Source organism: Trachypithecus francoisi, unplaced genomic scaffold (assembly GCF_009764315.1).
Source record: "Trachypithecus francoisi isolate TF-2019V2 unplaced genomic scaffold, Tfra_2.0 Lachesis_group5, whole genome shotgun sequence".
NCBI classification, from domain to species: Eukaryota; Metazoa; Chordata; class Mammalia; order Primates; family Cercopithecidae; genus Trachypithecus; species Trachypithecus francoisi.
In genome coordinates, this window is record NW_022681470.1 from 93,342,697 (window position 1) to 93,370,119 (window position 27,423).

The 27,423-nt window shown below is 54.3% G+C and overlaps 1 protein-coding gene across 2 annotated transcripts; it reads right to left on the reverse strand.

Moving 5' to 3' along the window:
- Positions 1 to 243: 243 nt before the first annotated feature.
- On the reverse strand, positions 244 to 27,341 carry LMNA (lamin A/C). 2 transcript variants are annotated; one of them, XM_033195550.1, is made up of 12 exons: positions 26,563 to 27,341; positions 10,147 to 10,303; positions 6,056 to 6,181; positions 5,609 to 5,779; positions 5,275 to 5,400; positions 4,484 to 4,704; positions 4,172 to 4,391; positions 3,284 to 3,391; positions 3,080 to 3,199; positions 2,569 to 2,658; positions 1,561 to 1,830; positions 244 to 1,238 (listed from the first exon to the last, which is right to left on the reverse strand). In XM_033195550.1, the coding sequence occupies exons 1-12, from the start codon at positions 26,916 to 26,918 to the stop codon at positions 1,212 to 1,214; spliced, it is 1,992 nt and encodes a 663-aa protein (XP_033051441.1). In that variant the 5' UTR covers positions 26,919 to 27,341; the 3' UTR covers positions 244 to 1,211. The 2 variants fall into 2 exon arrangements, with proteins under 2 accessions (XP_033051441.1, XP_033051442.1); XM_033195551.1 differs by lacking the exon at positions 26,563 to 27,341 and adding an exon at positions 14,678 to 14,779.
- Positions 27,342 to 27,423: the final 82 nt, after the last annotated feature.

Genomic DNA, 27,423 nt, shown 5'->3' on the forward strand with positions numbered 1-27,423 from the left:
AAGGCTTTCCCCCTCAGCCACCACCGAGTGCTCAGATGTGCACCCAAAGTGCTCTGATCTCTAACTGTTTTCCCTGGAGCAGGGCAGGACTGGGCAGCAATGAGCAGGAGGATGCAGTGACCGTGTGGTGCTGTGTGTGTGTGTGTGTGTGTGTGTGTGTGTGTGTGCATGCGTGTGCCCGAGAGTCTGCATCTGAGTACACACAGTGACGTCCACCAACAAAGACACCACAGCAGCCAGGGGTAGAAACAACTAGTGTATTGATTTGGGGAGGAGGGAAGGGGTGCAGATGGGAAATGGGAAGGCAAGGGTTCTTTAGTGTTTGCCAAAACCACTGCCACACCCCTCCACCTCCTCTTGCCTTCCTCCTCCTCGGTGGGTGCCAGCAGGCTCTCCCCCTTTCCAGTGACCTCCCTCTCCCTCCTCCCAGCACCCACTTGGCTTCAACCTCCAGTGACTGCACAGAGCCCACCCAGGCTCTAAAGCTAGGGAAGGCAGCTCAAACTCACCTTTCTTCTCCCTTCTTCCACCTCCCACCTCATTCCCATCTCTTGTCTAAATAAAATACAGAAAAGCAAGCGCAGCTGGTACCTGGGAGAATGGACTCACCCCGGGGCTGGGGGCAGGGGTGGGGACTGGGGGTGGGGCAGGCAGAGGAACCTCAGCCAGGTGTAGTGGAATCACGGGAGGCCAAGCCCAGGGGGCCAGCTCAAGCCGTCCTCTCTTTCTCTCTCCCTCTCGGAGGCTGGCCTGGCAGTGAGCCTGCTGTCCAGAGGAGGCTGGCGGAGAAGCCTCCATGCCTGCCTCTCAGGCACCATGTCACGGGGTCCCCGGGGTGGGGGCAGTAGCCAGGGCAGAAAAGCAGAAGCTAGCCTCTATAAAAGCACCCCTTTCCCTTGGCTTCTAGAGGAAGCCCTCTTTGGTTTTAAGGCAGATGTGGAGTTTCCTGGAAGCAGGGAAAAGGAAGGGAGGAGAAATTAGGATTGAGATAGATGCTTTTTTTTTTTTTTTTTTTGCTTGTGTTTTCCTTCAGTATAAAACCACTGTAGAAAATAACTTCTCTTAGAAAAAAAAATACAGAAGAAAAAAACCAAAGGGTGATTTTTCTTTGGCTTCAAGCCCCCTCCCATGAGGTGCAGGGCAGGGGGTGGGCATGAAGTGAGGAGGAAGCAGGAAGCCTCCACCCCCACCCCTGCCTGGCAGGTCCCAGATTACATGATGCTGCAGTTCTGGGGGCTCTACAAGAGAAGACAGAGGAGAGGGGTGTGAGCAGCAGGGCCTGGACCTGGACCCTCCCTCCCCTGGCTCCTACAAGGGAGGTAGCATCTCCCCCATCTCTCACACTCCAGCCCTGACCCTGCCCTCCAGTCTGGGGCTCAGACGAGAGGGGCAGGAAGCAGGGGTAGGCTGTCTAGGACTCAGGCTGTGGGGAGGAGGCTCCCACTCCCCCGGGCTGCGGAAGAGAAGGCAGGCTCTCCCCCCTGCAAGGCCACCTCGTCCTACCCCTCGATGACCAGTGACCCACCTGCAGGGTTTGGAGACAAAGCAAAGACAACTCACCTGGGTTCGGGGGCTGGAGTTGCCCAGGAGGTAGGAGCGGGTGACCAGATTGTCCCCGAAGCTGCCACCCCCACTGCCCCCCACACTGCGGTAGCTGCGAGTGACCGTGACACTGGAGGCAGAAGAGCCAGAGGAGATGGGTCCGCCCACCTGGGCTCCTGAGCCGCTGGCAGATGCCTTGTCGGCAGGCTGCCCGCAGGTCCCGCACAGCACGGTGCGCGAGCGCAGGTTGTACTCAGCGGGGTCCCCCGAGCTGGTGCAGTGGGAGCCCTGGGAAGGGAGACAAGGCTCAGGCGGGACGGCGAGTCTGGGACTGACCACTCAGGCCCAACCAGGGTCCAGGCTCCTGCAGGCTCCCAGCCGCCAGGCAGGAAGGTGGGGTTCTGTGCCCAAGGAGCCAGTGGGCAACAGGGCTTTGGGAGGCCAGGGGCCAGGAGGAGGGGAGGGAAGACATAAAAGGGGAGAAGGCTCAGGAAGACTTGGGGACAGAGAACCAGAGAGGTGACTCTGACTCTGTTCTAGCTACTCTGAGCTTAAGAGGAAAAGAAGAGAGAAAGGGAGCAAGTTCGTAGGGCAGCAGGCATGCACTATTAATTGGATGAGGGGCAGGAATGAGAGAGAATATTCTTGCAGGAAAAATGAGGGAAATGAGAGGATATGCATGCAACAGGAACGGGGGAGAGAGGCAGGGCGGGCATGCCCCACGTCTGTCCTCCCTTCCCTTTCCCAGGAGACAAATCCAGACCCTTGTCCACTGTTCCCACAGGAATATTCCATGGCATCAGAAAGTTCCCACTCCCTTCCTTACCAGAGTAGGGCACCCAGACACCTGGGTTCCCTGTTCAAGGTATAGGGAGGAGAGAGAAGAAAGGCCAGGCCAGCAAGTGAAGTTCCAAAACATTCTTTAATGAAAAGATTTTTGGCACGGGGAGGCTGGGGAGAGGCTGCCCCCAGGCCTGGCTGGGTGGCCCCAGTGCAGGCTCGGCCTCAGCGGCGGCTACCACTCACGTGGTGGTGATGGAGCAGGTCATCTCCATCCTCATCCTCGTCGTCCTCAACCACAGTCACTGAGCGCACCAGCTTGCGCATAGCCACCTCCTGGCAAGGACATGGGACCAGGCCTAAGGGTCAGGGCCAGGGAAGGGTTGTGCAGCATGTCTACCCCAGTGACCACCTGTAACTTTTCTTGTGGCCTGCCCTTTGTCCGGCCTGCTTCTTACTCTGTCCTCTGTGGTGATGGAGCTAAGGAACTCATTTCCACTCCAGAGGGACACTGTCAAGCTCTCCGGGTAGGAGTATGGCTCTGCCTTTAACAATCCTCACAGTCTAACTTCTACTCCTTGTGCTGTTGAGGAAGCATCTTTTGGTTTGCCTACTGGGTGGGGAAGTCTGGGGCCTGCAACAGAGAGCTCTAGAAAGGGGCCCTGAATTGACTAACTTGGGTTGGGGGAAGCTGGCTCCGATGTTGGCCACCAGGGGGAACCTCGTCCAGCAAGCAGCCAGGCCCAGGCCTACTTACTTCCCCAGTGGAGTTGATGAGAGCCGTGCGCAGGCTGTTCCCGCAGCCCCAGGTGTTCTGTGCCTTCCACACCAGGTCGGTAGGGGGGCTATGGGTGGCCCCAGCTCCTGCAGCCCAGATCTGGAGAGGAGAAAAGGACACTTACCCCAGTGCTCCCATCGCCACCCAAGGCCTCCCCAGAGTCCCAAGTGCCCTGCCACTCACCGTTACCACCTGCCCAGCCTTTAGGGTGAACTTTGGTGGGAAGCGGTAAGTCAGCAAGGGATCATCTCCATTCTGGCGCTTGATCTGCCAATTGCCCATGGACTGGTCCTGCCAGGAAGATAGGGAAGAGGAAGGTGGGGGAGGCTCAACCAGGCTCTTGGGTCTATCTTGCTCAAGGGCCCAGCCCTCTGCCCACCTGCAATTGAGGCCTCTCCTTCCATCTACACCCACCCCTGTCACTGTCCTTCCCCCTGGGAATAATAGCCATGATCTGTGGACATATACGCAGAGCCAGGCACACAGATATCTTATCTTTCATCTTCCTGACAACTCAAAGACTTAGGGATCATTATTCGTCCCCATTTTTTTTTTTTTTTTTGAGACGGAGTCTCGCTCTGTCCACCAGGCTGGAGTGCAGTGGCGTGATCTCGGCTCACTGCAAGCTCCACCTCCTGGGTTCAAGCCATTCTCCTGCCTCAGCCTCCCGAGTAGCTGGGACTACAGGCACCTGCCACCACGCCCGGCTAATCTTTTGTATTTTTAGTAGAGACGGGGTTTCACCGTTGTCTCGATCTCCTGACCTTGTGATCCGCCCGCCTCGGCCTCCCAAAGTGCTGGGATTACAGGCGTGAGCCACCGCGCCCGGCCTCGTCCCCATTTTATAGATGAGGAAACTGATGCTCTGAGAGGTTAAATAACCTGCTCAAGGTCTCACAGCCAAAGAGTCCAGGAGCCAGGCCTGGAACTAGAGTGTGGGGGAGATATACAGGCTCACCCTGGTCCACCCTCTGAGGGGAGGGATGTTCCTCTCTCCACATGCCATCCCTCTGTCTTGCCACTCTCTCCCTGATGCAGCTGTATCCCCTTAGACCCTGACCAGGAGCCTACCTCATTGGACTTGTTGCGCAGCCGGACAAACTTGCCCTCCTCATCCACCTCCTCCACGGCCACACGCCCGCTAGTGCGTGCGTGCTGTGAGAAGCTGCTGCGGCTCTCGGACTCCAGCTTGCGCTTTTTGGTGATGCTGCCCCCACCCTGTGTCTGGGATGAGTGCGAGGAAGCACGGCCGCGGCTACGCTGCGAGGTGGGGCTGGGGGACAGGCGTAGCCTGGGAAGAGGGAGACCAAGTGGGGGTCTAGTGAAGGCTACTCGCCGGCCAGAGGATACCGCCAGCACCTCCCTGACATCTCCCCAGCCCACCTCTCCTCCTCGCCCTCCAGGAGCTTGCGGTAGGCGTGGATCTCCATGTCCAGGGCCAGCTTGATGTCCAGAAGCTCCTGGTACTCATCCAGCTGCTGCTGCATCCTTGCCCGCATCTCGGCCATCTCCCGCTCCTTTTCCGCTAGCAGCCGCCGGCTGGTGTCCCGCTCACGGGCCAGCGAGTCCTCCAGGTCTCGAAGCTTCGCCTCCTTGGCTGCCAGCTGCAAGGGGGTGGGAGGGTTTGGTGAGCTCCCAAGGGCCCTGAGTATGGGGAAGGAGGGACGTGGGTCGGCATAGGAGACACCTGGCTACCCTCTCCAGGATCTGCAATCAGAGGCTTCCCCAGAGCCCTTATCAGAGCCCATCACAAGCTCTAAACATAGTCTTGGCTGGAAACTGGGAAGTCCTTCCCCTTGTCTAACTGAAACCTCTTGTTCTGAGGCTAGACCCTTTTTCTCCTGTCACAAATGGCACAGCCAGCTAGAACAATACTGATGCTTTTAATACCTCACATTGCAGAGTCTTATGGTAACTCTGAGTTGGGGAGGTTAAGAACAGCCTCCATTTTCGAATGTGAAAACTAAAGCCCTGAGAAGTGAAGGTGAGGTAAGAGTGTACAGAAACAGCACACAGGCCGTCTGACTCCACATCCTGCGGCCCTTCTCTGTGGTCCTGGGGACACATTTCATCCCTCTCCTCCTCAGGAACCCCCCACCCCCAACCCCAGGCTTCCGGCCTGCATCCTGCCCAGACTCCAGGCCCCTGGAGGGAGGGGTGAGGAGGGGTATCACCTGCTTCTGGAGCTGGCTGAGCTGAGCGGAGAGGCTGTCGATGCGGATGCGAGACTGCTGCAGCTCCTCGTGGGCGGCCCCCACCAGGTTGCTGTTCCTCTCAGCAGACTGCCTGGCATTGTCCAGCTGGAGGGGAGGACACAAGGTTATGACTGTGGTGACCGGGAGGGGTGGAGGCACAGGCCTGAGTTGGACATCACTGCTATAGCCTCAGGTCCTGAGCCACCCTAAGCTCCCTGCCACCATCTGCCTGATCCCAAGGAATAGCCCAGTGTGGGCAAGGGTAGGGCTGCCGAGGGCAGAGGTAGTGAGGGAACCAGGGGAGAGCAAGCACCTTGGCGGAATAAGTCTTCTCCAGCTCCTTCTTGTACTGCTCCACCTGGTCCTCATGCTGGGCCCGCAGTTCCTGCAGGGCGTCCGCCAGCCGGCTCTCAAACTCACGCTGCTTCCCATTGTCAATCTCCACCAGCCGTGTCTCATGACGGCGCTTGGTCTCACGCAGCTCCTGGAAGGGTTGGAACAAGGACACATAAACCAAAATCAGAATTAGTTCCTGGGAGGCCAAGACCCAGGGGCGGAGCTCCCTGCCCAGCCCTACTCCATGAGCCACTACCAGCCCTACTTTAACCTGGGAGCTGAATGCTGGCTACCCCCAACCCCCTGTCCACTAGGCCAAGGGACATAGGAAGGCGAGCTCTGCATGCAGCTGGTCCCCCCTAGCCCAGCCCAAGTCTGTCATCACCCAGTCCCAGCTCTCTGGCCTGCAAAGCACAGTCCCCACCTCACTGTAGATATTCTTCTGGAAGTCCAGTTCCTCCTTCATGGTCTGCAGCCTGTTCTCAGCATCCACTCGCCGCAGCATCTCATCCTGAAGTTGCTTCTTGGCCTCACCCAGGGCTGCCTCAAGCTGTGAGGAAGCAGGCAGAGGTGAGGAAAAGGGGTCGCAGAATACAATGACTGAAAGGAAGCTGAGAGGTGGGCTGCTGCCCGTGCACCCCTTTATACATGTGGAAACAGGTCCAGGGAAGGAGAGCCCTGGATGCCTGCAGAGGTCAGGACATCTCACTCACTCTCGGCAGGTACTGTGCTAAGAAAGAAAAGATATATCTAATACAAAAAAGTAGCCGGGCATGGTGGCACATGCTGTAGTCCCAGCTACTCAGGAGGCTGAGGCACAAGAATCACTTGAACCCAGGAGGCAGAGGTTGCAGCGAGCCGTGATCACACTACTGCACTCAAGCCAGGGCAACTCAGTGAGACTCTGTCTCAAAAAAAAAAAAGAAGGCCGGGCACAGTGGCTCAAGCCTGTAATCCCAGCACTTTGGGAGGCCGAGACGGGCGGATCACGAGGTCAGGAGATCGAGACCATCTTGGCTAACATGGTGAAACCCCGTCTCTACTAAAAATACAAAAACTAGCCGGGCGAGGTGGCGGGCGCCTGTAGTCCCAGCTACTCGGGAGGCTGAGGCAGGGGGAATGGCGTAAACCCGGGAGGCGGAGCTTGCAGTGAGCTGAGATCCGGCCACTGAGCTCCAGTCCGGGCGACAGAGCAAGACTCCGCCTCAAAAACAAAACAAAACAAAACAAAAAACCAAAAAAAAAAAAAGAAAAGATATATGCCCCCCAACCACAGGACTCCCTTCTCTGGCACAACATAGCAAATGCTATAAAGGAGGTATGTGCAAAGTACTGAGGGGACATGAGAGAAGAAACCAAAGTAAGCCTGGGGTAGTTGTGGGGGGCTCTGGGAAGGCCTCCAAGAGGCTAAGACCCAAGGGACAGGCTAGCAGGGCCTACAGAGAGTTACTATCATGACTTCAAGGGCAGAAACAAACATGTACAGGCACAGAAGTATGAAGGCATGCATGTTCTGGGGTCTTTGGAAAGATCAGTACTGCTGAAGCCTGAAGTACGGGGTGGGAAGGGATGGGAGAGGTGGCTGGGTCAGTAGGCAGGGGCTAGCTCATGAAGAGATGCCCTTATCTGCCATGAAAAGAACCTGAGGATGTTTGAGCAGGGGAGCACCATGCTTAGATTTTAGATTTTCTTTTTTTGTTATTTATTTTTTTTGAGACGGAGTCTTGCTCTGTCACCCAGGCTGGAGTGCAATGGCGCGATCTCCGCTCACTGCAAGCTCCGCCTCCCAGGTTCACGCCATTCTCCTGCCTCAGACTCCCGAGTAGCTGGGACTATGGGCACTCGCCACCAGGCTGGCTAATTTTTTGTATTTTTAGTAGAGATGGGGTTTCACTGTGTTAGCCAGGATGGTCTTGATCTCCTGACCTTGGGATCTGCTGGCCTCTCAAAGTGTTAGGATTACAGGCGTGAGCCACCGCACCTGGCCTCTTTTTTTTTTTTTTTTTTTTTTTTTTTTGAGATGGAGTCTCACTCTGTCGCCAGGCAAGACGTGCAGTGGCGCAATCTCGGCTCATTGCAACCTCCACGTCCCAGGTTCAAGCGATTCTCCTGCCTCAGCTTCCCAAGTAGCTGGGACTATAGGCACGCACCACCACACCCAGCTAATTTTTGTATTTTTAGTAGAGATGGGGTTTCACCATGCTGGCCAGGATAATCTCGATCTCTTGACCTCGTGATCCGCCCAGCCGTATGCTTAGATTTTCATTTAAGAAAGCACAGGCTGGGCTAAGTGTGGTGGCTCATGCCTAAAATTCCAGCACATTGGGAGATTGAGGCAGGAAGAACTCTCGTGGCCAGGAGTTCAAGACCAGCCTCGACAACATAGAGAAAACATGCTTTGGCGGGCGTGGTGGCTCATACCTGTAATGCCGGCACTTTGGGAGGCCGAGGCAGGCAGAACACCTGAGGTCAGGAGTTCAAGACCAGCCTGGCCAACATGGTGAAACCCCATCTCTACTAAAAATACAAAGAGCAGCTGGGCATGGTGGTGGGCACCTCTAATCCCAGCTACTCAGGAGGCTGAGGCAGGAGAATGGCTTGAACCCGGGAGACGGAGGTTACAGTGAGCCAAGATTGTGCCATTGCACTCCAGCCTGGGTGACAGAGTAAGACTCGTCTCGAAAGAAAAGAGAGAGAGAGAGAGAACATGTCTCTATTTATAAGAAAAACAGGGCGGCCGGGCGTGGTGGCTCACGCCTGTAATCCTAGCACTTTGGGAGGCCGAGACGGGCGGATCACGAGGTCAGGAGATCGAGATCATCCTGGCAAACACGGTGAAACCCCGTCTCTACTAAAAAACACAAAAAAACTAGCTGGGCGAGGTGGCGGGCGCCTGTAGTCCCAGCTACTCAGGAGGCCGAGGCAGGAGAATGGCGTGAACCTAGGAGGTGGAGCTTGCAGTGAGCCAAGATTGCACCACTGCACTCCAGCCTGGGCGACAGAGCGAGACTCCGTCTCAAAAAAAAAAAAAAAAAAGAAAAACAGGGGAAGGAAGCACAGGCTGATCAGTGCATCCAGGAAGGGCTGGGGGAAGGGTACAACTGGGAGGCAGGAGACCAGACCCAGGAGGAAGGTGGCCCAGCCTTGGTTTGGTGGCTTCTCTGGGTCTTTCCCTGGTACACTATGATGTTAGGGCCTGGGAAGGGAAAGAACCCAGGATGGAAACTTGGCCACTGACTCTAATCCTGGCCCCGCTATGAACAGATGAGACTGTGAAATTAGGAATAAACTGCTTTTTTGATTCCTAGTTTTTATTTATTATTTATTATTTATTTTTATTTTTATTTATTTATTTTTTGAGACAGAGTCTCGCTCTGTCGCCCGGGGCTGGAGTGCAGTGGCCGGATCTCAGCTCACTGCAAGCTCCGCCTCCCGGGTTTACGCCATTCTCCTGCCTCAGCCTCCCGAGTAGCTGGGACTACAGGCGCCAGCCACCTCGCCCGGCTAGCTTTTTGTATTTTTCAGTAGAGATGGGGTTTCACCATGTTAGCCAGGATGGTCTCGATCTCCTGACCTCGTGATCCGCCCGTCTGGGCCTCCCAAAGTGCTGAGATTACAGGCTTGAGCCACCGTGCCCGGCCTATTTTTATTTTTTTAATTTTTTGAGATGGAGTCTCGCTCTGTCACCTAGGCCGGAGTGCAGTGACCCGATCTCGGCTCATTGCAACCTCCACCTCCCGGGTTCAAGCGATTCTCCTGCCTCAGCCTCCCAAGTAGCTGGGATTACAGGTGGGACTACTGGTCTCCAACTCCTGACCTCAAATGACCCACCCACCTCGGCCTCCCAAAGCGCTAGGATTACAGGCATGAGCCACCACGCCTGGCCCAATTCCTAGCTTTTAACACGATAAACTGGAGAAGAGTGTTTTGAATGTAAAGGCCACTATATATACACAAAGCATTATTAACACATGTCCTATATGTAATTAGCCATCCACTTCTTTTTTTTTTTTTTTTTTGAGACGGAGTCTCGCTCTGTCGCCCAGGCTGGAGTGCAGTGGCACGATCTCAGCTCACTGCAAACTCCACCTCCCAGGTTTACGCCATTCTCCTGCCTCAGCCTCCCGAGTAGCTGAGACTACAGGTGCCCGCCACCATGCCCGGCTAATTTTTTGTATTTTTAGTAGAGACGGGTTTCACCGTGTTAGCCAGGATGGTCTCGATCTCCTGACCTCGTGATCCGCCCGCCTCGGCCTCCCAAAGTGCTGGGATTACAGGTGTGAGCCACCGCGCCTGGCCTCCTGGATTATTTTAAATTCACTGTGGTAGATCCCTTGGGCAGTCAAATTAGGATAAGATGTGGCCTCAGTGGTTGAAATGGCTCTAGGACAGGTGAATGGCTCTGAAATCAGGTGGCAAGTCAGACCAGGCACCACATGGGGGAGGGCCTAGGTAGAAGAGTGAGTGTACATGTGTTAGGTGGGGCTATGGGCACGCCCTGCAGGGTGGCCTCACCTTGGCCACCTGGCCCCGCAGATCGTGCAGCTCGCCCTCCAGCGTGCGCTTCTCACTGAGAGCAGTGCTCAGTGCGGCCTCCTTGGAGTTGAGCAGAGCCTCCAGGTCCTTCAGCCGAGCCTGAGCAGCCATCAGGTCACCCTCCTTCTTGGTATTGCTAAAGAAGAGAGGGGAGAGTGGATTTAAGAGAAGGAATCTGCGTGCCTAGACAGTGCCAGGCTCCCAAGAGGGCAACCACGGGGGCTGGCGCTGCTGTCCCTGCAACTACCAGGAGAGGACATCCTTGCATTAGGTTGGTTTGCATCTGCTTGCCTCTGGGGCTGGACTCCCACCTCCCTAAGGTCCCTGAAAACCCCCTTCCTGCTTTTCCACCCTTCCCATGAGTCAGGGCTCAGGAACGTGCCTGGGGCCAAGGGCAGAGCTCTGCCCCGTGATATGAATGCTTTTCCCTCTCTCTCCTCCCATTCTTTCCCAAAGAGACAGGGGTACCTTTGTCTCCTGCCCCTTCCCACACAGGGCCTTAGCCTTCTCCCTGGACTCCACCCACTTCCCTTTGGCCAAGCTTCCCTCCCTCAGAGGAGCCTGACAACTAAGCTCATGGCCCACTTGCCCCTAGCACTTCTCGGTCTGAGCCCCAAAGGTACTGGTCACCTCTCCTAGTCCCTTTTACACATGTGGGACTGTGGGGAAGGAAAGTCTGGTTAGAGTTCAGAGGGACCTCAGACAAGGACAACCAGGCACAATATTGACCCTTTCCTTTCTCAGGACCCAGTCTGGGTGCCCTGATCTGCACTGAACAGAGGGGTCCCTGCCTCCCTCCCTCCTGCCTCATCCATGCCCTGGGAGAAGGCTGAGCCCTATCCATCTACCACAGCCTCAGCATCTGCCTCCAGATGTGGATCCCAGGCCTCCAGGTCTATCTGGGCCCCAGCTTTAAGCCTCCCTGCTCCTCAAAGTGGGTAAAGCTTTAGCTATAACCAGTCAAACAGAGCTGTCTCTGCCACCTCCTTCACCTTTTCTGGGCCCCTGATTATTTTTGCTAGTGGACTGGAGAAATAGAAAGGTCCTATTTTCTTAAAAACCTCCAGAGAACCCAGGAACTTTCTAGATGTTACAATCCCTTCACAAATATAGGGTGGGAAAAAGCAGCAGACCCAGGGAGTGGAGGGAAAGATCCAAAGGACCTGGTTCCAGCTGCCATCTGTAACTCATCAGTGCTTAAGCATGAGCCCACCACAGCAGATGGAAAAAAGGAAAACCAAGCGTGGGCAGAAGGAAAAATCTATCCTGGAAAGGAGAAAAGCAGCCCTGCCAACATTTTTCTCCTACCACAAAAGCCCTAAACTCCAAGAGGCCCAGCAGTTCACTCTGAAGAGGGATAGGGAAGGCTAGATTTGCAGAAGCTCTGGAGGACGAGACCCAGGCAGTGTTCTGTCATCGGCTTAGGAGAGTCCAAAAAAGGAGTCACCCCCACCTCCCCCCACCAAGCAGAGAGGAGGATAGAGTGACACTCAGAGGGGCAGGGGAAGGACGTGAAAAGTCAGAGGGAGCTCCCCCAGCCTGCACACTTGCTCAGCCCAGGCCTCTGGCCACACTTCAGAACAAGTTGTTTAACGCAAGTGTCTGTCTCCTGCAAAAAAGAGCCCCTTCCAGAACCGGAGAATGTATTCCCTCCTCTGCCTCAGTCAGAAAAGCTAAAAATAAAGTCAAAACCCAGCTCAGGTTTTGGCTGCCATCCGGCCCAGCCCCTGGCTGGGAGCACAGCCCCAACTTTCCATGACTTCAGAACTTTTCCGAAGCTGAAGCAGCTGCAGGGGGAGGAGGGAGAATGAAGAAAAACCGCTGGTAAAACGACTGGGGCAGACTTAGATTCCGAGCTCCTTGGGCTGACTCCCAGGCTGGCTGGGGCTTCCCAGAAGAGGCCTCCCTACCCTGAAGGCTAACAGCTGCAGCTGGCTGTACTGGGAGGCGCTCAGAATTTAGAGAACTAGAAGGAGCTTAGAGTTGGTTCAGCTCAACCCTCTCCCTTTTATAGATGAGGAAACTGAGGCACAGAGGAGGAAGGTGAATGGTCCAGTGTCAATTACCGCAAGCCAGCAGCAGCATTCCAGTCAATTCTAGCTGCTGATCTAAGGTTCTTCCTCCTTCACCTCACTGCTTTCCTAAGCCACAAGTTCCAGAGAGAAGGGAGAAGCCAGGAGGAGGAAGAGGGCAGACACTATGGCACAAAGTGTTCCTCCGACCAGCCAGCCTGAGCTGAAAGCTGTAAGGCAATGGGATGATTTCAGATGTCTCAAGGGCACCTCTTCCCTAGTCCTGTCTCCCCAGCCTCCTTAGGTACCAGGAGGAATTCCAGGAGTTCCCCCTGGTAACAGCCTTTCCTTGCCAGTGCCTGGCAGACACCAACTGAGGAAAACAGAGATGCATGGTCCCTGTGCCCTGCGAGCTTATGGGCTGATGAGGACAGAAGTTTTTTCTTCAGGCTAACCTCTTCACCTTCTGCTGCTTGCAAAAGTAGTGGTGGCAGTGATAATAATAACATAATAGCAAACACTTACATAGAGCCTATTAGGTACCAAGCACTGCTCTAAATATTATGTTAATTCATGTCATCTTCACAGCTACCCTATGCGATAGGTGCTATTCCTATGCAATTGAGGAAATAGGCACAGAAAGCTACGTCCAGGGTCCCGCAGCAAGTAGACAGGGGAGCTGGAAATCCATGCTATACCACTTTGGCACAAGCCACAGTATATGGTCTCCAAAGAAAGTAAGGGGGCTGACTGGGCGTGGTAGCTCACACCTGTAATCCCAGCACTTTAGGAGGCTGAGGCGGGTGGATCACTTGAGACTAGGAGTTCGAGACCAGCCTGCCAACATGGTGAAACCCTGACTCTATTAAAAATACAAAAAGTAGTTGGGCATGGTGGTGCATGTGCGTAGTCCCAACTACTTGGGAGGCTGAGACATGAGAATTGCTTGAGCCTGGGAGGCAAAGGTTGTAGTGAGTCGAGATTGTGCCACTGTACTCCAGCCTGGGCAACAGAGTGAGACTCTATCTCAAAAAAAAAAAAAAGTAGCTGGGTATGGTGGTGGGCACCTGTAGTCCCAGCTACTCAGGAGGCTGAGGTAGGAGGATCACTTGAACTCGGGTGGCAGAGGTTGCAGTGAGCCAAGATTGTGCCACTGCACCACGGCATGGGTGACAGAGCGACACTCCGTCTCAAAAAAAATACACAAAGAAAGTAAGGGGGGTATATGTCTTTCCCTCGTGGAGGTTTTCACTATCACTGCAAAGAGAGGAGATTAAAGGACTAAGACACACCCTGCAGATGAGAGAAACCATGAGCAGAGAGGGAAGCGAGGAAGAACCTTTGTGGTTTTCTTAGTCAGGCACGGGGAGCTCCCATCTGCAGGGAAGAAGCCACTATCACCCATGGGCTCATGACTCAGACCTCAGGAGCTCTGTGGCCAGGGCGCCACACGCACACCCCAAGAAATGACTAGGGATACAGTAGAGCCCAGCGTCTCTCCTCCCTCCTCCCTGCCCCTGCCCCCAAGTGCCATTTCCTTCCTAGGAGGGGCCCTCAGACCTAGCAGGGACCAAAGTAGACCCTGGCCAGGCATTCAGCCCCAGGGTGGTGGTGCAGCCCAGTCCACTGGGGGCTGGCATCAGGAAAGCTGGGCACATGCTGAGTGCCGTCCCCATGCTGGGTTCGCAGGGAAGACAGGGTGGGGCAGGCCAGAGGAGCTGGGAAGGGTGGGAACCTGCGCCCCTCAGGTGATTCATGCTCAGGCACACAATACCCAGGCAGGGGTCGGGAAATCCTCTAGTGCTCACAGGGGAGACCCTGGCTTCGCGCGCGTCCTGCCCCGGGCTGGGTGCTGTGCCAACAGAGCGCCAGTCCTTTCCCTTGCATCCTCCAGGTTCCCCAAGCACAGGAGTGGCTGCATCCCAGCGGCCTCGTGAGGCGAGAAGGGCTGGGCATCCTGTTTCTAACTCTTCCCATCACTGGCAAATCTGATCTCAGAAAGAGGGAAGAGACGGGGTAGGGAGGGGAACAGAGAGGAAAGAATAAGGTAGAAATGAGAGCTGGCACTTGCAAGTGTGACCCAAAGCAGTGGTCTGCGGGGTTGTGCCTGGTGGGACAAGGAAGCCTGGCTCCCGGGCTGCAGCAGGCCCGGGCCCTTGGGGCTGTTTGGGGAAGAAAGGCACCAGCACAGCAAAGGGGCTGGGTGGGCACCAGGCCAGGCACTGACCCACCCTCTGAGTCACCCTGCTCAGCCCAACTCTGATGCCAGATATGGAAGCCAGGGCTGGCCACAGGCCTGTTTGCGCCCGGTTGCTGGGGGCAACATGCTAGGCCCGAGGGAGAGGCCTCCATTTCCTCTCCCAGTCTGGGGGAGAAGCAAGAGGGGCAGACACTGTAGCTAAAAATAACAAGTGGGAGGGGAAGACAAAGGGGAGGTGGAGGAGCTGGCCCAGCCCTGCAGGGACTCCTTAGACCCACTCCCCGGCAACCCTGCTCACCAGCCCTCAGAGTTCCCCATCGCCAGGCAGCACACAGGAAGGGAGCAGAAGAGCAGAGGGTCTCCCAGCCCCTGGGCATTTCCTATCTCCCAGGAACGTCGCCCCCTGTGGCCAGGTGGGTACAGGGAGCCCACCTGGTGGCAAATGCTCTCCTGTATCCTCCTGGGCATCTCATTTTTTAAATTTTAATTTAAATTTTTTTCATTTATTATTATTATTATTATTATTACTACTATTATTATTATTTTGAGATGGAGTCTCATTTTGTCACCCAGGCTGGAGTGCAGCGGTGCAATCTCAGCTCACTGCAACCTCCGCCTCCCAGGTTCAAGTGATTCTCCTGCTTCTCAGCCTCCCGAGTAGCTGGATTACAGGCCTGCACCACCATGCCGGGCTAATTTTTCTATTTTTAGTAGAGACAGAGTTTCACCATGTTGGCCAGGCTGGTCTCAAACTCCTGACCTCAGGTGATCCACCCGCCTCCACCTCCCAAAATGCTGGGATTACAGGAATGAGCCACCACGCCCAGCCTCTATTTTATTATTTTTTCTTTTTCTTTTTTTTTTTTTTTTTTGAGACAGAGTCTTGCTCTGTCCCCAGGCTGGAGTGCAGTGGTGCGATCTCTGCTCACTGCAAGCTCCGCCTTCCAGGTTCAAGCGATTCTCCTGCCTCAGCCTCCTGAGTAGCTGGTACTATAGGTACCTGCCACCATGCCTGGCTAATTTTTGTATTTTTAGTAGAGACGGTGTTTCACTGTGTTTGCCAGGATGGTCTCAATCTCCTGACCTCGTGATCCACCTTGGCTTCCCAAAGTGCTGGGATTACAGGCGTGAGCCACCGCGCCCGGCCATTATTATTTTTGAGACAGAATCTCGCTCTGTTGCCCAGGCTGGAGTGCAGTGGCATGATCTCAGCTCACTGAAACCTCCACCTCCTGGGTTCAAGCAATTCTTGTGCCTCAGCCTCCAGAGTAGCTGGGATTACAGGTGCCTGCCACCACATCCAGCTAATTTTTGGCATTTTTAGTAGAGACAGGGTTTCACCACGTTGGCCAGGCTGGTCTTGAACTCCTGGCCTCACATGATCCTCCTACCTCAGCCTCCCAAAGTCCTGGGATTACAGGTGTGAGCCACTGCACCCAGCCCCTCCTGGATACCTAGACCTCTGCCCAGGCTGACTTCCTGCCATGTGACGAGGCGTCTTCTGCTGACACCCCAAGTCAATCTGCACGTTCCTACCACCCCTCCTCCTTTGGTTCCAGCAACTCCTCCTACTGCAGTATATCCTCCTTCCCTCTGTCCCTCCCTCTCATTCACCCAAAACCTCCCTACCCCTCATCCTACTTGAGCTTGTCTCAGCTCTGCCCTGCTGATTTCAGCCAGTGTTGGGTCGTGGGGCTTTTTCTGTGTGTCCCCCAAATACCCTGAGACTAGACGGTTCACAGGCTCAAGGCTTCTAGAGGAACCTTCTCCTGAACCAACTCCTATGCTTTTACAGAGGGAAACTAAGGCCTGGAGACAGGTAGGCTCAGGCACTAAAAACCTGCCCCCAGGTCACCTGAGGACATTCACAGCAGATTGGTGGAAAACATAGAAAATGGCACAATACACACAAACACTGCAGAGAGTAACACACAGAGATCCAGTAAGACAGTCTGGGAAGTGTGTCTGCCTCTGACTCACGTGCTGGGAGATACCCCAGTCAGAGAGTGATACGGAGGCCTAGTGAAACTGCCACTCCCACCCACACTCAGATATACACATACCCACACCTTTGTGTGCGGCCAGTCATGAGGTTTGATAGCTCCCACCCACCCCCGCAAAGTAACCACTGCTTGGTTTCCTGGCTAGTCTGTGGGTCTGCGACCACTCGGGTAAGGGCAGGATATGGAGACTTCCCCTCCCTGGCATTCGAGGTGCTATGCCTCTCTGGAAAGGAGACCTTAAAGAGAGGAACTGAGGCTGGGCGTGGTGGCTCATGCCTGTAATCCCAGCACTTTGAGAAGCCAAGGTGGGTGGATCACAAGGTTAGGAGTTTGAGACCATCCTGGCCAAGATGGTGAAATCCCGTCTCTACTAAAAATACAAAAATTAGCCAGGCATGGTGGCAGGTACCTATGGTCCCAGCTACTCAGGAGGCTGAGGCAGGAGAATCGCTTGAACCCGGGAGGTGGAGGTTGCAGTGAACCGAAATCACGCCATTGCATTACCGCCTGGGCAACAGAGTGAGACTCCATCTCAAAAAATTAGAAAAAATAATAAATAAATTAGCTGGGCATGGTGGCGCATGCCTGTAATCTCAGCTACTCAGGAGACTGAGGCAGGAGAATCACTTGAACCTGGGAGGCGGAGGTTGCAGTGAGCCAAGATCGTGCCACTGCACTCCAGCCTGGGCAACAGAGCGAGACTCTGTCTCAAAAAAAAAAAAAAGAGACAGAGAGAGAGAGAGAGGGGAACTGAGGGGGTCAGCTGTTCCAGAGACTTAGAAGCCCTTTGAGCCTTCCCCAAACCCCAACTTGTGAAGTTCTGCATATCGTACACCTCAAAATCCCATAGGTGCCCCAGGATGGAACACCCCGACCTCCTCACGCAGGCACGTGCACCCACAGCAGGCGTGGCTCTGCTTCCACATGCTTCCCTTGGGCGTGCGTGACACCTGCCAAACAGTCAAATATGCCCAGGGTCTGAGGTCCCTCAGATCCCCTTCCAGAGCCACCAGGCTCCCAGCTGTCCTTCCCTAAGACAAAGCCAGGTCTTAATTCCAGGCAGAGGGAGGGGTTGAAGTAGGCAGAACTGGTGCTGAGAGAGGGATAGGAGGCCTGTTGACATGTTCAGACGCAACTCCAGTAGAAGCGCTGGGCCTGGCAGGGGGCCAGGCCTGAGTCACAGCTGCTGGGTGTATCAACATGGCATTGTACAGAGGCAGGAGAAGCCTGAGGCCAGAGGCCAGGGCACTGGGGTCCTGGACAATGGGCGACTGGCTTCCTCACCAGCCACCCCCTGCAAGGTCTCCTGCCAAGTGCCACTTTCCTTCTTCCTGGCCTCTCTCTCCAGAAGTCATTCCTGTGTTGTCACAAAAATGCAGGGGTGGGGCTTGGGGATAGAGCAAAAGAAGTCGTGGCTGGAGGAGGGAGGGATGGCCTAAGAAGATAGTAGAATGTCCTGAAGCGGGAGGGAGGGAGGCCAGTGATCAAAACGAGGGACATTTAGGGGATTCTCTTCACAAGAAGCCAATTCAGCAGCCCCTTAACTTTCCATCTGGTGGCACATAGTTATTAAACCTGAGGACACTGGGAGAGAGTGGAAGCCACACCCCAAGGTCAGGAGAAGAACTGGGGGAGGACCTAGGCAGTCTGGTCTCACTGCATTCCAGCTCTAACCTCAGAAGACACAGCTCTCTCCTAGCCGGCAGAAGGCGGCAGTGTTAGAGCTTTGGGAAGAAAGGGGAACCTTGGTGACCCCAAATAGCCTCCTCTCAACTGCCCAGAACCTAGACCCCTTGAAATGAAGTCTAGCTCCCCTGAGCCAGCCCTAAAAGGACTCATGTGTCCTATCTCCCTTCCATTTGTCCCCGTCAAATTCAGACCACGGTCCTTCTTGCTGCAACTTGAATGTAGTTCTCAAGAAAAGGCCACGCCTCAGCCTCTGCTTCCCTGACTGGACAAGCTTAGGGTCTCCTGTCCACTCTCCACTCTGCCCTCTACCGTGACTCAGCGCCCCTGCCGGGCCTGGGATCTCAGCCAGAATTATTCCTGGCTTCGGCAGGCGGGATTCCGGCTTCCTCTCTCACAACTTGGGCGAGGCAAGGGTGAGGGGAGGACTCCCCTTCCCAAACTCTATCCCCTTCCTTAAGAGATTGGTAGGGGCCAAGACCTCCTCCCAGCCCAGCCACAGGTTGGGGGAGCCAGCATGGGTGCCGGAAGGGTGGAAGGTGGGCAGCCCAAGGTCACTGTGCCCCTCCCCCAGGTTCCAGGCACTGTTCTCTAATCCTAGCCAGCTCTAAGGTAACAGTCCTGCCTCTCCTAGGCCTTTGCCCTAGCCCCCAACGCGGGTCAACGGGAGCCATTCCTGTGCAGAATCTCCCTTTCCTACTCTATGACACAGCCCTTTCTACCGTCTAGAAGGGAGAGGCATTGAAAACGAGTTGTCCTTTCCTAGTAGCAATGAAAACAAAGCATTTGCCAAGATGGTAATATCACAATTTAACCATTTCTAATAAACTTTCATGAGGAAATAGAGAAATGTGGTAGTATTTTTAATTCCACAGCTTGTGGGAAACATTTTCATTGAGAACAGCGTTAGCTATTAACTATATTCACATTATTTATATTTGATTTTACTATTAATAACTTGGCATTTTAGAGGACTGTTTTCCCACTTTGTGGGTCACTGTACTACTTTGGAACCTAAAAGGTCTCTGGAGAGTTTCTGCTCCAATCCCTTTCTTTTACAGCTAAGGAAAGCCAGAGAGGGGAGGTGATTTGCTCAAGGTCACACAGCAATTTAGTGAAAGGGCCACGCCCAGAACTAACGGCACTGAGGGCTAGGGTGTCTACTGTATCACAATGCCTGTCATTTTGTTGGTGGATCACCTTGTCCCTTATTTATTTATTTATTATTAGTATTACTTTTTTGAGATGGAGTCTTGCTCTGTCACCCTGGCTGGAGTGCAGTGGTGCGATCTCCTGGGTTCAAGCAATTTCTGGCTAATTTTTGTATTTTTAGTAGAGACAGGGTTTCACCATGTTGGCCAGGCTGGTCTCAAACTCCTGACCTGAAGTGATCTGTCCCCCTCGGCCTCCCAAAGTGCTGGGATTATAGGAGTGAGCCACTGCACCTGGCTTGCCTTGCCCCTTATTGAGGGATAAGAGACCCTGCAATCTTCCAGAGATCTCCTATAATATTAGAGCTCGGCCTGTCAGTATACTGGGCCCCCAAGGAGGTGAGAATGGAATGAACCCTGCCCTCGTGTCTGAGCCTCTGAACACTTGGTCTTGGCTGCTGCAGCTGCTAGGGGCGGTGAGGGGCTGGGGAGGAGGGAAGCGAGGGGGAGGGGAGCAGAAAGCACAGTTGGTAGGTGAAGAGATCTCCTGCCAGTTGTCCGACCAGCTGTCCTGGGCTTCAGCGCAGATACTAAGCTACTAAATCACTGGGGGGTGGACCTGGGAGTGGGGGCAATGGGCACATCCATGCAAGAGTAAGTCTCAGACTCCTGGAGGCCAGGGGAAGTGCCAAGCAAGGGCACCAATAGTGGGAAGGCAATAGGGGGTCCTAGTGAGGAATTATTCTCTCTTTTGTTTCTCTTGGGCTCTTTAAGTACTTCTCACCCCCAGGTTTAGCTGCACCTTCTTCTTTCTCTTTGAATCAGAATGTGGATTTGGGCTGGGGTGCAGTGGCTCTCACCTGTAATCCCAGCACTTTGGGAGGTCAAGGTGGGTGGATTGCTTAAGCCCAGGAGTTCAAGACCAGCCTGGGTAACATGATGAAACCCGGTCTCTATTAAAAATAGAAAAATTAGCTGAGCATGTGGCACGTGCCTATAGTCCCAGCTACTTGGGAGGCTGAGGTGGGAGGATCACTTGAACCCGGGAGGTAGAGATTGCAGTAAGCCAAGATCATGCCACTGCACTCCAGGCTGGGCCAGAGAGCGAGACTGTCTCAAAAAAAAAAAAAAAAAGAATGTGGATTTGGTAGTGGAGGGTTGGAGAGGTAACACCAGGAGGTACCCTCAGATAAAGCCCAGGGCCCATGCATCCTCAAAGGTCTCCAATCCCATTAACTTAATGGGTCTGCCAAAAGGCACAGCTTCCTTTCAATCCAGGTGGACAATTCCCATGACAAGTCTCGAGATAGTCTCAAGACAAGAATCACCAGCCTCCCAGGGCTCTGACAGTCTCACGATTGGGGGCTAGCAGGGGTCCTGGGTCTTTCCAGGTACAGGCTGGAGCAAAGGCTATTGATCATATGCTAACAGGCCCTTCAGGACAGCAGAGTTTTTTTTTTCTTCTTTTTCAGAGACAGGGTCTTTCTCTGTCTCCCAGGCTGGAGTGCAGTAGTGCAGTCATAGCTCACAATAGCCTCAAACTCCTGGCCTCAGGTGATTCTCCTGCCTCAGCTTCCCGAGTAGCTGGAACTACAGGTGTTGACCAGCTAATTTTTTTGTACAGAAGGGGGTCTTGCTATGTTGCCCCGGCTGGTCTCAAACTCCTGGCCTCAAGTGATCCTCCTGCCTTAGCCTCCCAAAGCACTGGGATTGCAGGCATGAGCCACCAAGTATGGTCATAGAGCATTAAGGTGTCACTGGCCCCAGAGCAGAATTTCCAGGCTGCAGAAGTGAGCCTCAGCTACCTGACTTCACCTTACCTCACCCTCTAGATCCTCCCTCCAACCTGTCCCCCAAGCTAGAGAAGTGAGGCTTAATGGTAAGAGCACACCCAACTGGAAGTTACAAGGTCTGTGCTCAGGTGCTGACCTATCACCCCTTTACTGTGTGACATGGGACAAGCCTCTGTGCCTCTGTGGCCTTTGCTGTTCTTGTCTTGATCAGAGGCTACATGAACTGGAGCCTGCATCTCCCTGCGTGTCCACACTGGGGCTGCAACAGTGGGCAATCCAGGAAGTTGTCGAGCACCAGGGCCTCGCTGTGGGGGAAGTAGTGCTTCTGCTTTGTGGACCTGGGATCTCCCCACTTCTGACTCAGCCTTCCTCCATCAGTTTCACATGGGAAGGCACAGACCCTGGCACTATCCTGCAGCCCAATCCATAACTCTGAACTCAACTCTGGATTCTAATTACTTGTGCATGTTGCCTGTCTAGAGAGAGCTATGGTTCCAGATACCACTAGAGGGTCTAAGGAAGGAGCCAGGCAAGGGACTCCAGGATGCAATGGGGAGGGGGGCAGAAGATGTAGACATTCAGACCACCATTCCTCCCTTTAAGACAACTGCTGTCTCCACCCTGTCTCCTGCTGTCTCCTGTAAAGCCACCAGGGTGGGAGGGAGGGGGGCAGCATCTGAGTCATCCACCCAGTTGTCTTGCCTGGGGTGGGGCCCAGCTGCAAGCCTGGACTCCAGATGGGCTTCCCTGGTGCTTACAACCTTCCCATTCTGCCTGCACTTGGGTATCCAAATCCCTTGGGCTACAGACTAGAAAGAGACAGAGAAGGGGCAGGGGGGACCAGGTATGGTAGCTCATGCCTACAAATCCCAGCACTTTGGGAGACCAAGCCCAAGGCAGGTGGATTGCTTGAGCCCAGGAGTTCAAGACCAGCTTGGGCAACGCGGTGAAACCCTATCTCTACAAAATATATAAAAAATTAGTGGCCAGGTACGGTGGCTTACATCTGTAATCCCAGCACTTTGGAAGGCCAAGGCGGACAGATTAAGAGGTCAGGAGTTCAAGACCAGCCTGGCCAACATGGTGAAACCTCGTCTCTACTAAAAATACAAAAAATTAGCCAGGCATGGTAGCAGGTGCCTGTAGTCCCAGCTACTCAGGAGGCTGAGGCAGGAGAATCGCTTGAACTTGGGAGGTGGAGGTTGCAGTGAGCCAAGATCACACCACTGCACTCCAGCCTGGGCAACAGAGTGAGACTCCATCTCAAAAAATAATAATAATTAGCTGGAGGCCGGGTGCAGTGGCTCACGTCTGTAATTCCGGCACTTTGGGAGGCCGAGGCAGGTGGATCATGAGGTCAAGAGATGGAGACCATCCTGGACAACATGGTGAAACCCTGTCTCTACTAAAAATACCAAAATTAACTGGGCGTGGTGGCATGTGCCTGTAGGCCCAGCTAATTGGGAGGCTGACGCAGGAGAATCGCTTGAACCTGGGAGGTGGAGGTTGCAATGAGCCAAGATCGCACTACTGCACTCAAGCCTGGTGACAGAACGAGATTCTGTCTCAGAAAAAAAAAAAATCAGCTGGGCATGGTGGCACACATCTGTAATCCCAGCTACTCAGGAAACTGAGGTGGGAGAATCACCAGAGTCTGGGAGGCTGACGTTGCATGAGCTGTGATCACGCCACTGCACTCCAGCCTGGGCAACAGAACGAGACCCTGTCTCAAAAAAAGGAGAGAGAGAGTACTGGGAAAAGGAGTTTCTTCTTGGAGCCTATAATCCAGCCAAACAGAAGGTCCCCCAAACTCCTGAGTGTGGTTGAGGTACCCAGGCTGAGTCAAAAATTGCTACAGGATCTTACAAACAATTCTCCATCCCAACTCCAAATCTGGCCCTGAACTCTGAGCTCTAATTAAACATTAAACCAGACAACACCTTTTCTCTAGGCTTTGGTGGGAGGGGTTGGGAAAATGCCTTTTTTCCTCTCCCAAATTCTTTACCCACTTCTCTACCTCACCCCGAGCACAGCAGACCCAACAGGGAGTGACCAATCCTGGCTCCTCCTACTGTGGGCATAGAAGAGGACAGACACTCCAGTCTGAGTCCCCTTTGTCTTCACCCCACTTTCTATCAGCTTGGGATCCAGGTGTGCCAATCCACCTCTCTTTTCCGGAAGCCTAGCCTTCCCAGCCAGGATCAGTGGGGGAGAACAGAGGCAGGTGGCTAAATATAACAAGTACACACAACACCCCCGCCCTGCCCCATGTGCGCACATACCCGCCTGGTGTCCCAGGTCTGGACAGCTGCACTAGGAGGCAGAGGAGACAAGCTGGCGTGGTTGGATGAGCAAGAGACTATCGAATCCATTCAACCTGTTTCCTGATCAAAGTTTTGACCAGAAAACTGCTAAAATTGCTAAAAATGTCCTTCATAGGGATTTGGTAGTTGAGTGGAATGGTTAAGAATACATCGAATTCTCTGGGTCTCCCCTTCCTTGCTTCCTATCTGTCTTGCTAACTAAATTGTTCATATCACTAGTAGAAAAACGACAGGCCTGGTGTCAAGCCCGGTGACTCATGCCTGTAATCCCAGTGCTTTGGGAGGCCAAGGCAGGAGGATTGCTTGAGGCCAAAACTTCGGAACCAGCAGAGCAACATAGCAAGTTTCCATCTTTACAAACAAAAAGGAAAAAAAAAAAAAATTAGCCAAGCGCGGTGGTGCCTGCCCTTAGTCTCAGCTATTCGGGAAGCTGAGACGGGAGGATCACTTGAGCCCAGGAGGAGTTCCAGGCTGCAACAAGTTATGATTGCACCATTGTGCTCTAGCCTGAGCAACAGGGCAAGGCCCTGTCTCTGAAAAATACAATAAAAATAAAGAAAAGGACAGGTGTGGTCTCTTTCAGCAGAAATAAAGTTTGAGGTTGGGCACAGTGGCTCACGCCCTGTAATCCCAGCACTTTGGGAGGCCAAGACAGGAGGATTGCTTGAACCCAGGAGTTCAAGAGCAGCGTGGGCAACATGGCAAAACCCCATCTCTATAAAATAATACAAAAACATTAGCTGTGAGTGGTGGTGCTTGCCTGTGCTCCCAGCTACTCAGGAGGCTGAGGCGGGAGGATGGCTTGAGCCAGGGAGGTGGAGGCTGCAGTGAGCCATGACCTTGCCACTGCACTCCAGCCTGGGTAACAGAGTGAAACCTTATCTCAAGAAAAAAAGAAGCCAGGCGCAGTGGCTCACACCTTTAACCCCAACACTTTGGGAGGCTGAGGTGGGCAGATGACTTGAGGTTAGTTCGAGACCACCCTGGCCAACCTGGTGAAACCCCATCTCTACTAAAAATACAAAATTTAGCTAGGTGTGGTGGCAGGCACCTGTTGTCCCAGCTACTTGGGAGGCTGAGGCAGAAGCATGGCTTGAACCCAGGAGGCAGAGGTTGCAGTGAGCTGAGATCACACTACTGTACTCCAGCCTGGGCAACAAAGCGAGACTCCATCTCAAAAAAACAAAATAAAGGTTGATAGCCGGGCATGGTGGCTCACACCTGTAATCCCAGCACTCTGGGAGGCTGAGGCGGGTGGATCATTTGAAGGCAGGAGTTTGAGACCAGTCTAGTCAACATGGTGAAACCCTGTCTCTACTAAAAATACAAAAAAAAAAAAAAAAAAAAAAAAAAATTAGCCGGGTGTGGTGGCTCACGCCTGTAATCCCAGCTACTCGGGAGGCTGAGGCAGGAGAATCTCTTGAGCCTGGGAGGTGGTGGTTGCGGTGAGCCAAGATCGCACCACTTCACTCCAGTCTGGGTAACAGAGTGAGACCCTGTCTCAAAAAAAAAAAAAAAAAGAAAGAAAGAAAAAAAGGTTGAGCCTGTCTTCCTACACACAACTTCCATTGACTCTTCAGAAAGAAGGGCAATGGGCCCAGCCTGGTGGCTCACGCCTATAATCCTAGGACTTTGGGAGGCCAAGGCAGGTGGATCACCTGAGGTTGGGAGTTCAAGACTAGCATGACCAACATGGAGAAACCCCGTCTCTACTAAAAATACAAAATTAGCCCGGCATGGTGGCACATGCCTGTAATCTCAGCTACTTGGGAGGCTGAGGCAGGAGAATCGCTTGAACCTGGCAGGCGGAGGTTGCGGTGAGCCGAGACTGCGCCATTGCACTCCATCCTGGGCAACAAAAGCGAAACTCCATCTCAAAAAAAAAAATAAGCGTGATGGATCTGCCACACCCACCACACCTAGCAAAGGGTTCTGGGAAGAGCAGAAGTTTGGAGTAGTTGATAAAAGGGAGAGAAGTAGTCAAAGCCAACAGCTCTTTAGGGCTCTCCAAGCCCTGTTAGTGCTCTTAGCCTGGATCTGCATAGAGAAAGGGAAGGCAGGAAGAAGGGAACCAAATTTTGGGGGAGCTGGAAGAAGAAGTCCTATACTTCCAAGCTCCCAAGGCTTTTTTAGGAAAGAAGAAGGTGGAGTTGAGCAGGGTGGGGTAGGGTGGGGCAGGGGTGGGTAAAGTGGGAGTGGCCTGAAGCTTCCAACGGCTGGATTTCAAAAATGTCACTGTATTCCAGCACTTTAATAAGACAAAGATTAAAACGTCAGCAGCTAAGAGGATGGGCCCGAGCAAAGACTGCCTGGCCTCGCTGGGAAAATGAAAGTGGCTCACCCCAAGGAGGGAAGGACAGTGCCCCCAACCCTCGAAGACACTAGGCAGTGGGCCAAGGGAGGAGTGCGGCCAGACCTGGGCATAACACAACTTCCTGAGCTGGGAGCCTCTGCCCTCTGTCTCCCTCCCTCCCTTGCATTCCTGGGCCAAGCAGGCCAAGGGCTGTGGGAGCTGCGGGGGAGCCAATCTCCCGATCTCCCATCTCCCAGAGCTCTTTTGGTGGGCCTGTCAGAGCCCAAGGAAGGTCCCAGACACGCAGAGTGGCAGAGTGAGGGAGAGCTTCCCAACCCTTAGAACCTAGGACAAGGTCATGCCGAGGGGGCCACCGCCAAGCCCATGGGAGGGAAAAGGGGGATTGCCCTGCTCCAACACGCTGGACAGATGCCAGCTTGGGAGTGATGTCTTAGTGGGCATCATGTGTTCAGAGCCAGCTTGCGCAAAGCTGGCACAGTGCCAAGCCCGCCAACAAAGTTCTAACAGGACCCTTTCTGTTACTCATATGTGTCCTGGGTGCCCAGAGTTCTTCGAGCTGGCAGGGCTAGTTCTGTTTTGCTTAAGCCCCTCCCTCAGGCTCCAAATAGCTGGCAAATTCCAATCTGACCGAATTCGGGCCGGCCCCAGCCCTAACTTGTCCCTGATACCCCCACCATTCCTTATATCCCCCCTACCCTCTCCCAGAGACCACCTCTTCCCTCTCTGTCCTGTCTTGACAATTCCCCTTGACACTGCCAGTCACTCGCTGGGGGCAGTTCCGGGAAGGGAGGAGACTATGGCAAAGTTATCGGCCTTCAGGCCCTCTCACTCCCTTCCTGCAGTCGGCCAGGGGCGCCGGCCAGCCGCCCTCTCCACTCCCCGCCAGGCACGCAGCCACCTGGCCGAACTCACCGCGCTTTCAGCTCCTTAAACTCCTCACGCACTTTGCTCAGCTCCAGCTGCAGGCGGGCACGCTCCTTGGCCACTGAGTCGAGGGTCTTGCGGGCATCCCCGAGCTCGGCCTCATAGGCGGCCTTGATGCCAGACACCTCGCGGCTGACCACCTCTTCAGACTCGGTGATGCGAAGGCGCAGCCCTGCGTTCTCCGTTTCCAGCGAGCGAACACGGTCGATGTAGACCGCCAAGCGATCATTGAGCTCCTGCAGGTCCTCCTTCTCTTGCAGCCGGGTGATGCGGGTGGGCGACAGCGGAGTGGAACTGGCCTGCGCCCCGCTGCGGGTGGCGCGCCGCTGGGACGGGGTCTCCATGGCCGGCAGGGTGGCAGCGCTGCCCGCGGGGCAGGGGTCCCGGAAAGGGCGCGGGGCTCGGGCAGAAGGACGGAGACTGCTCGGAGTCGGAGTGCGCCGGCCGGCTGGCTCTCGGCTTGCTACTGGCAGGCGTGGGGATCTGGGCCGGGCGCTGTCGGACCTCGGGATCTGGGTTGGCTGGTGTAGGTGCTGCGCTCCCGCGAACACTGAGTCACCGACGCCGGGGCAAAGCCTCTAATAGGTCCTCGTCTGAAGGGAGGAGTGGCCACTGCTCTTAAAGGGGCAGTCCCAGATCCATGGGGGTGGGGGCAGGAGTGGTGAGGAGGGGGAAAGACCGTTGGGGTGTGGCGGAGTCGAGCCCCACCCTCTCCAGCGCACCCCTAACTGCGTGAGGCTTAAGCTTCCCCTCTCTTGGCTCCTGCCTGCTCAGTACTGCCGGCTCCAAGCTTGCCCCCATTGCCTCAGACCTTCTGGGCTAGAGGGCAGAGCCAAGGAGGGAGAGTGG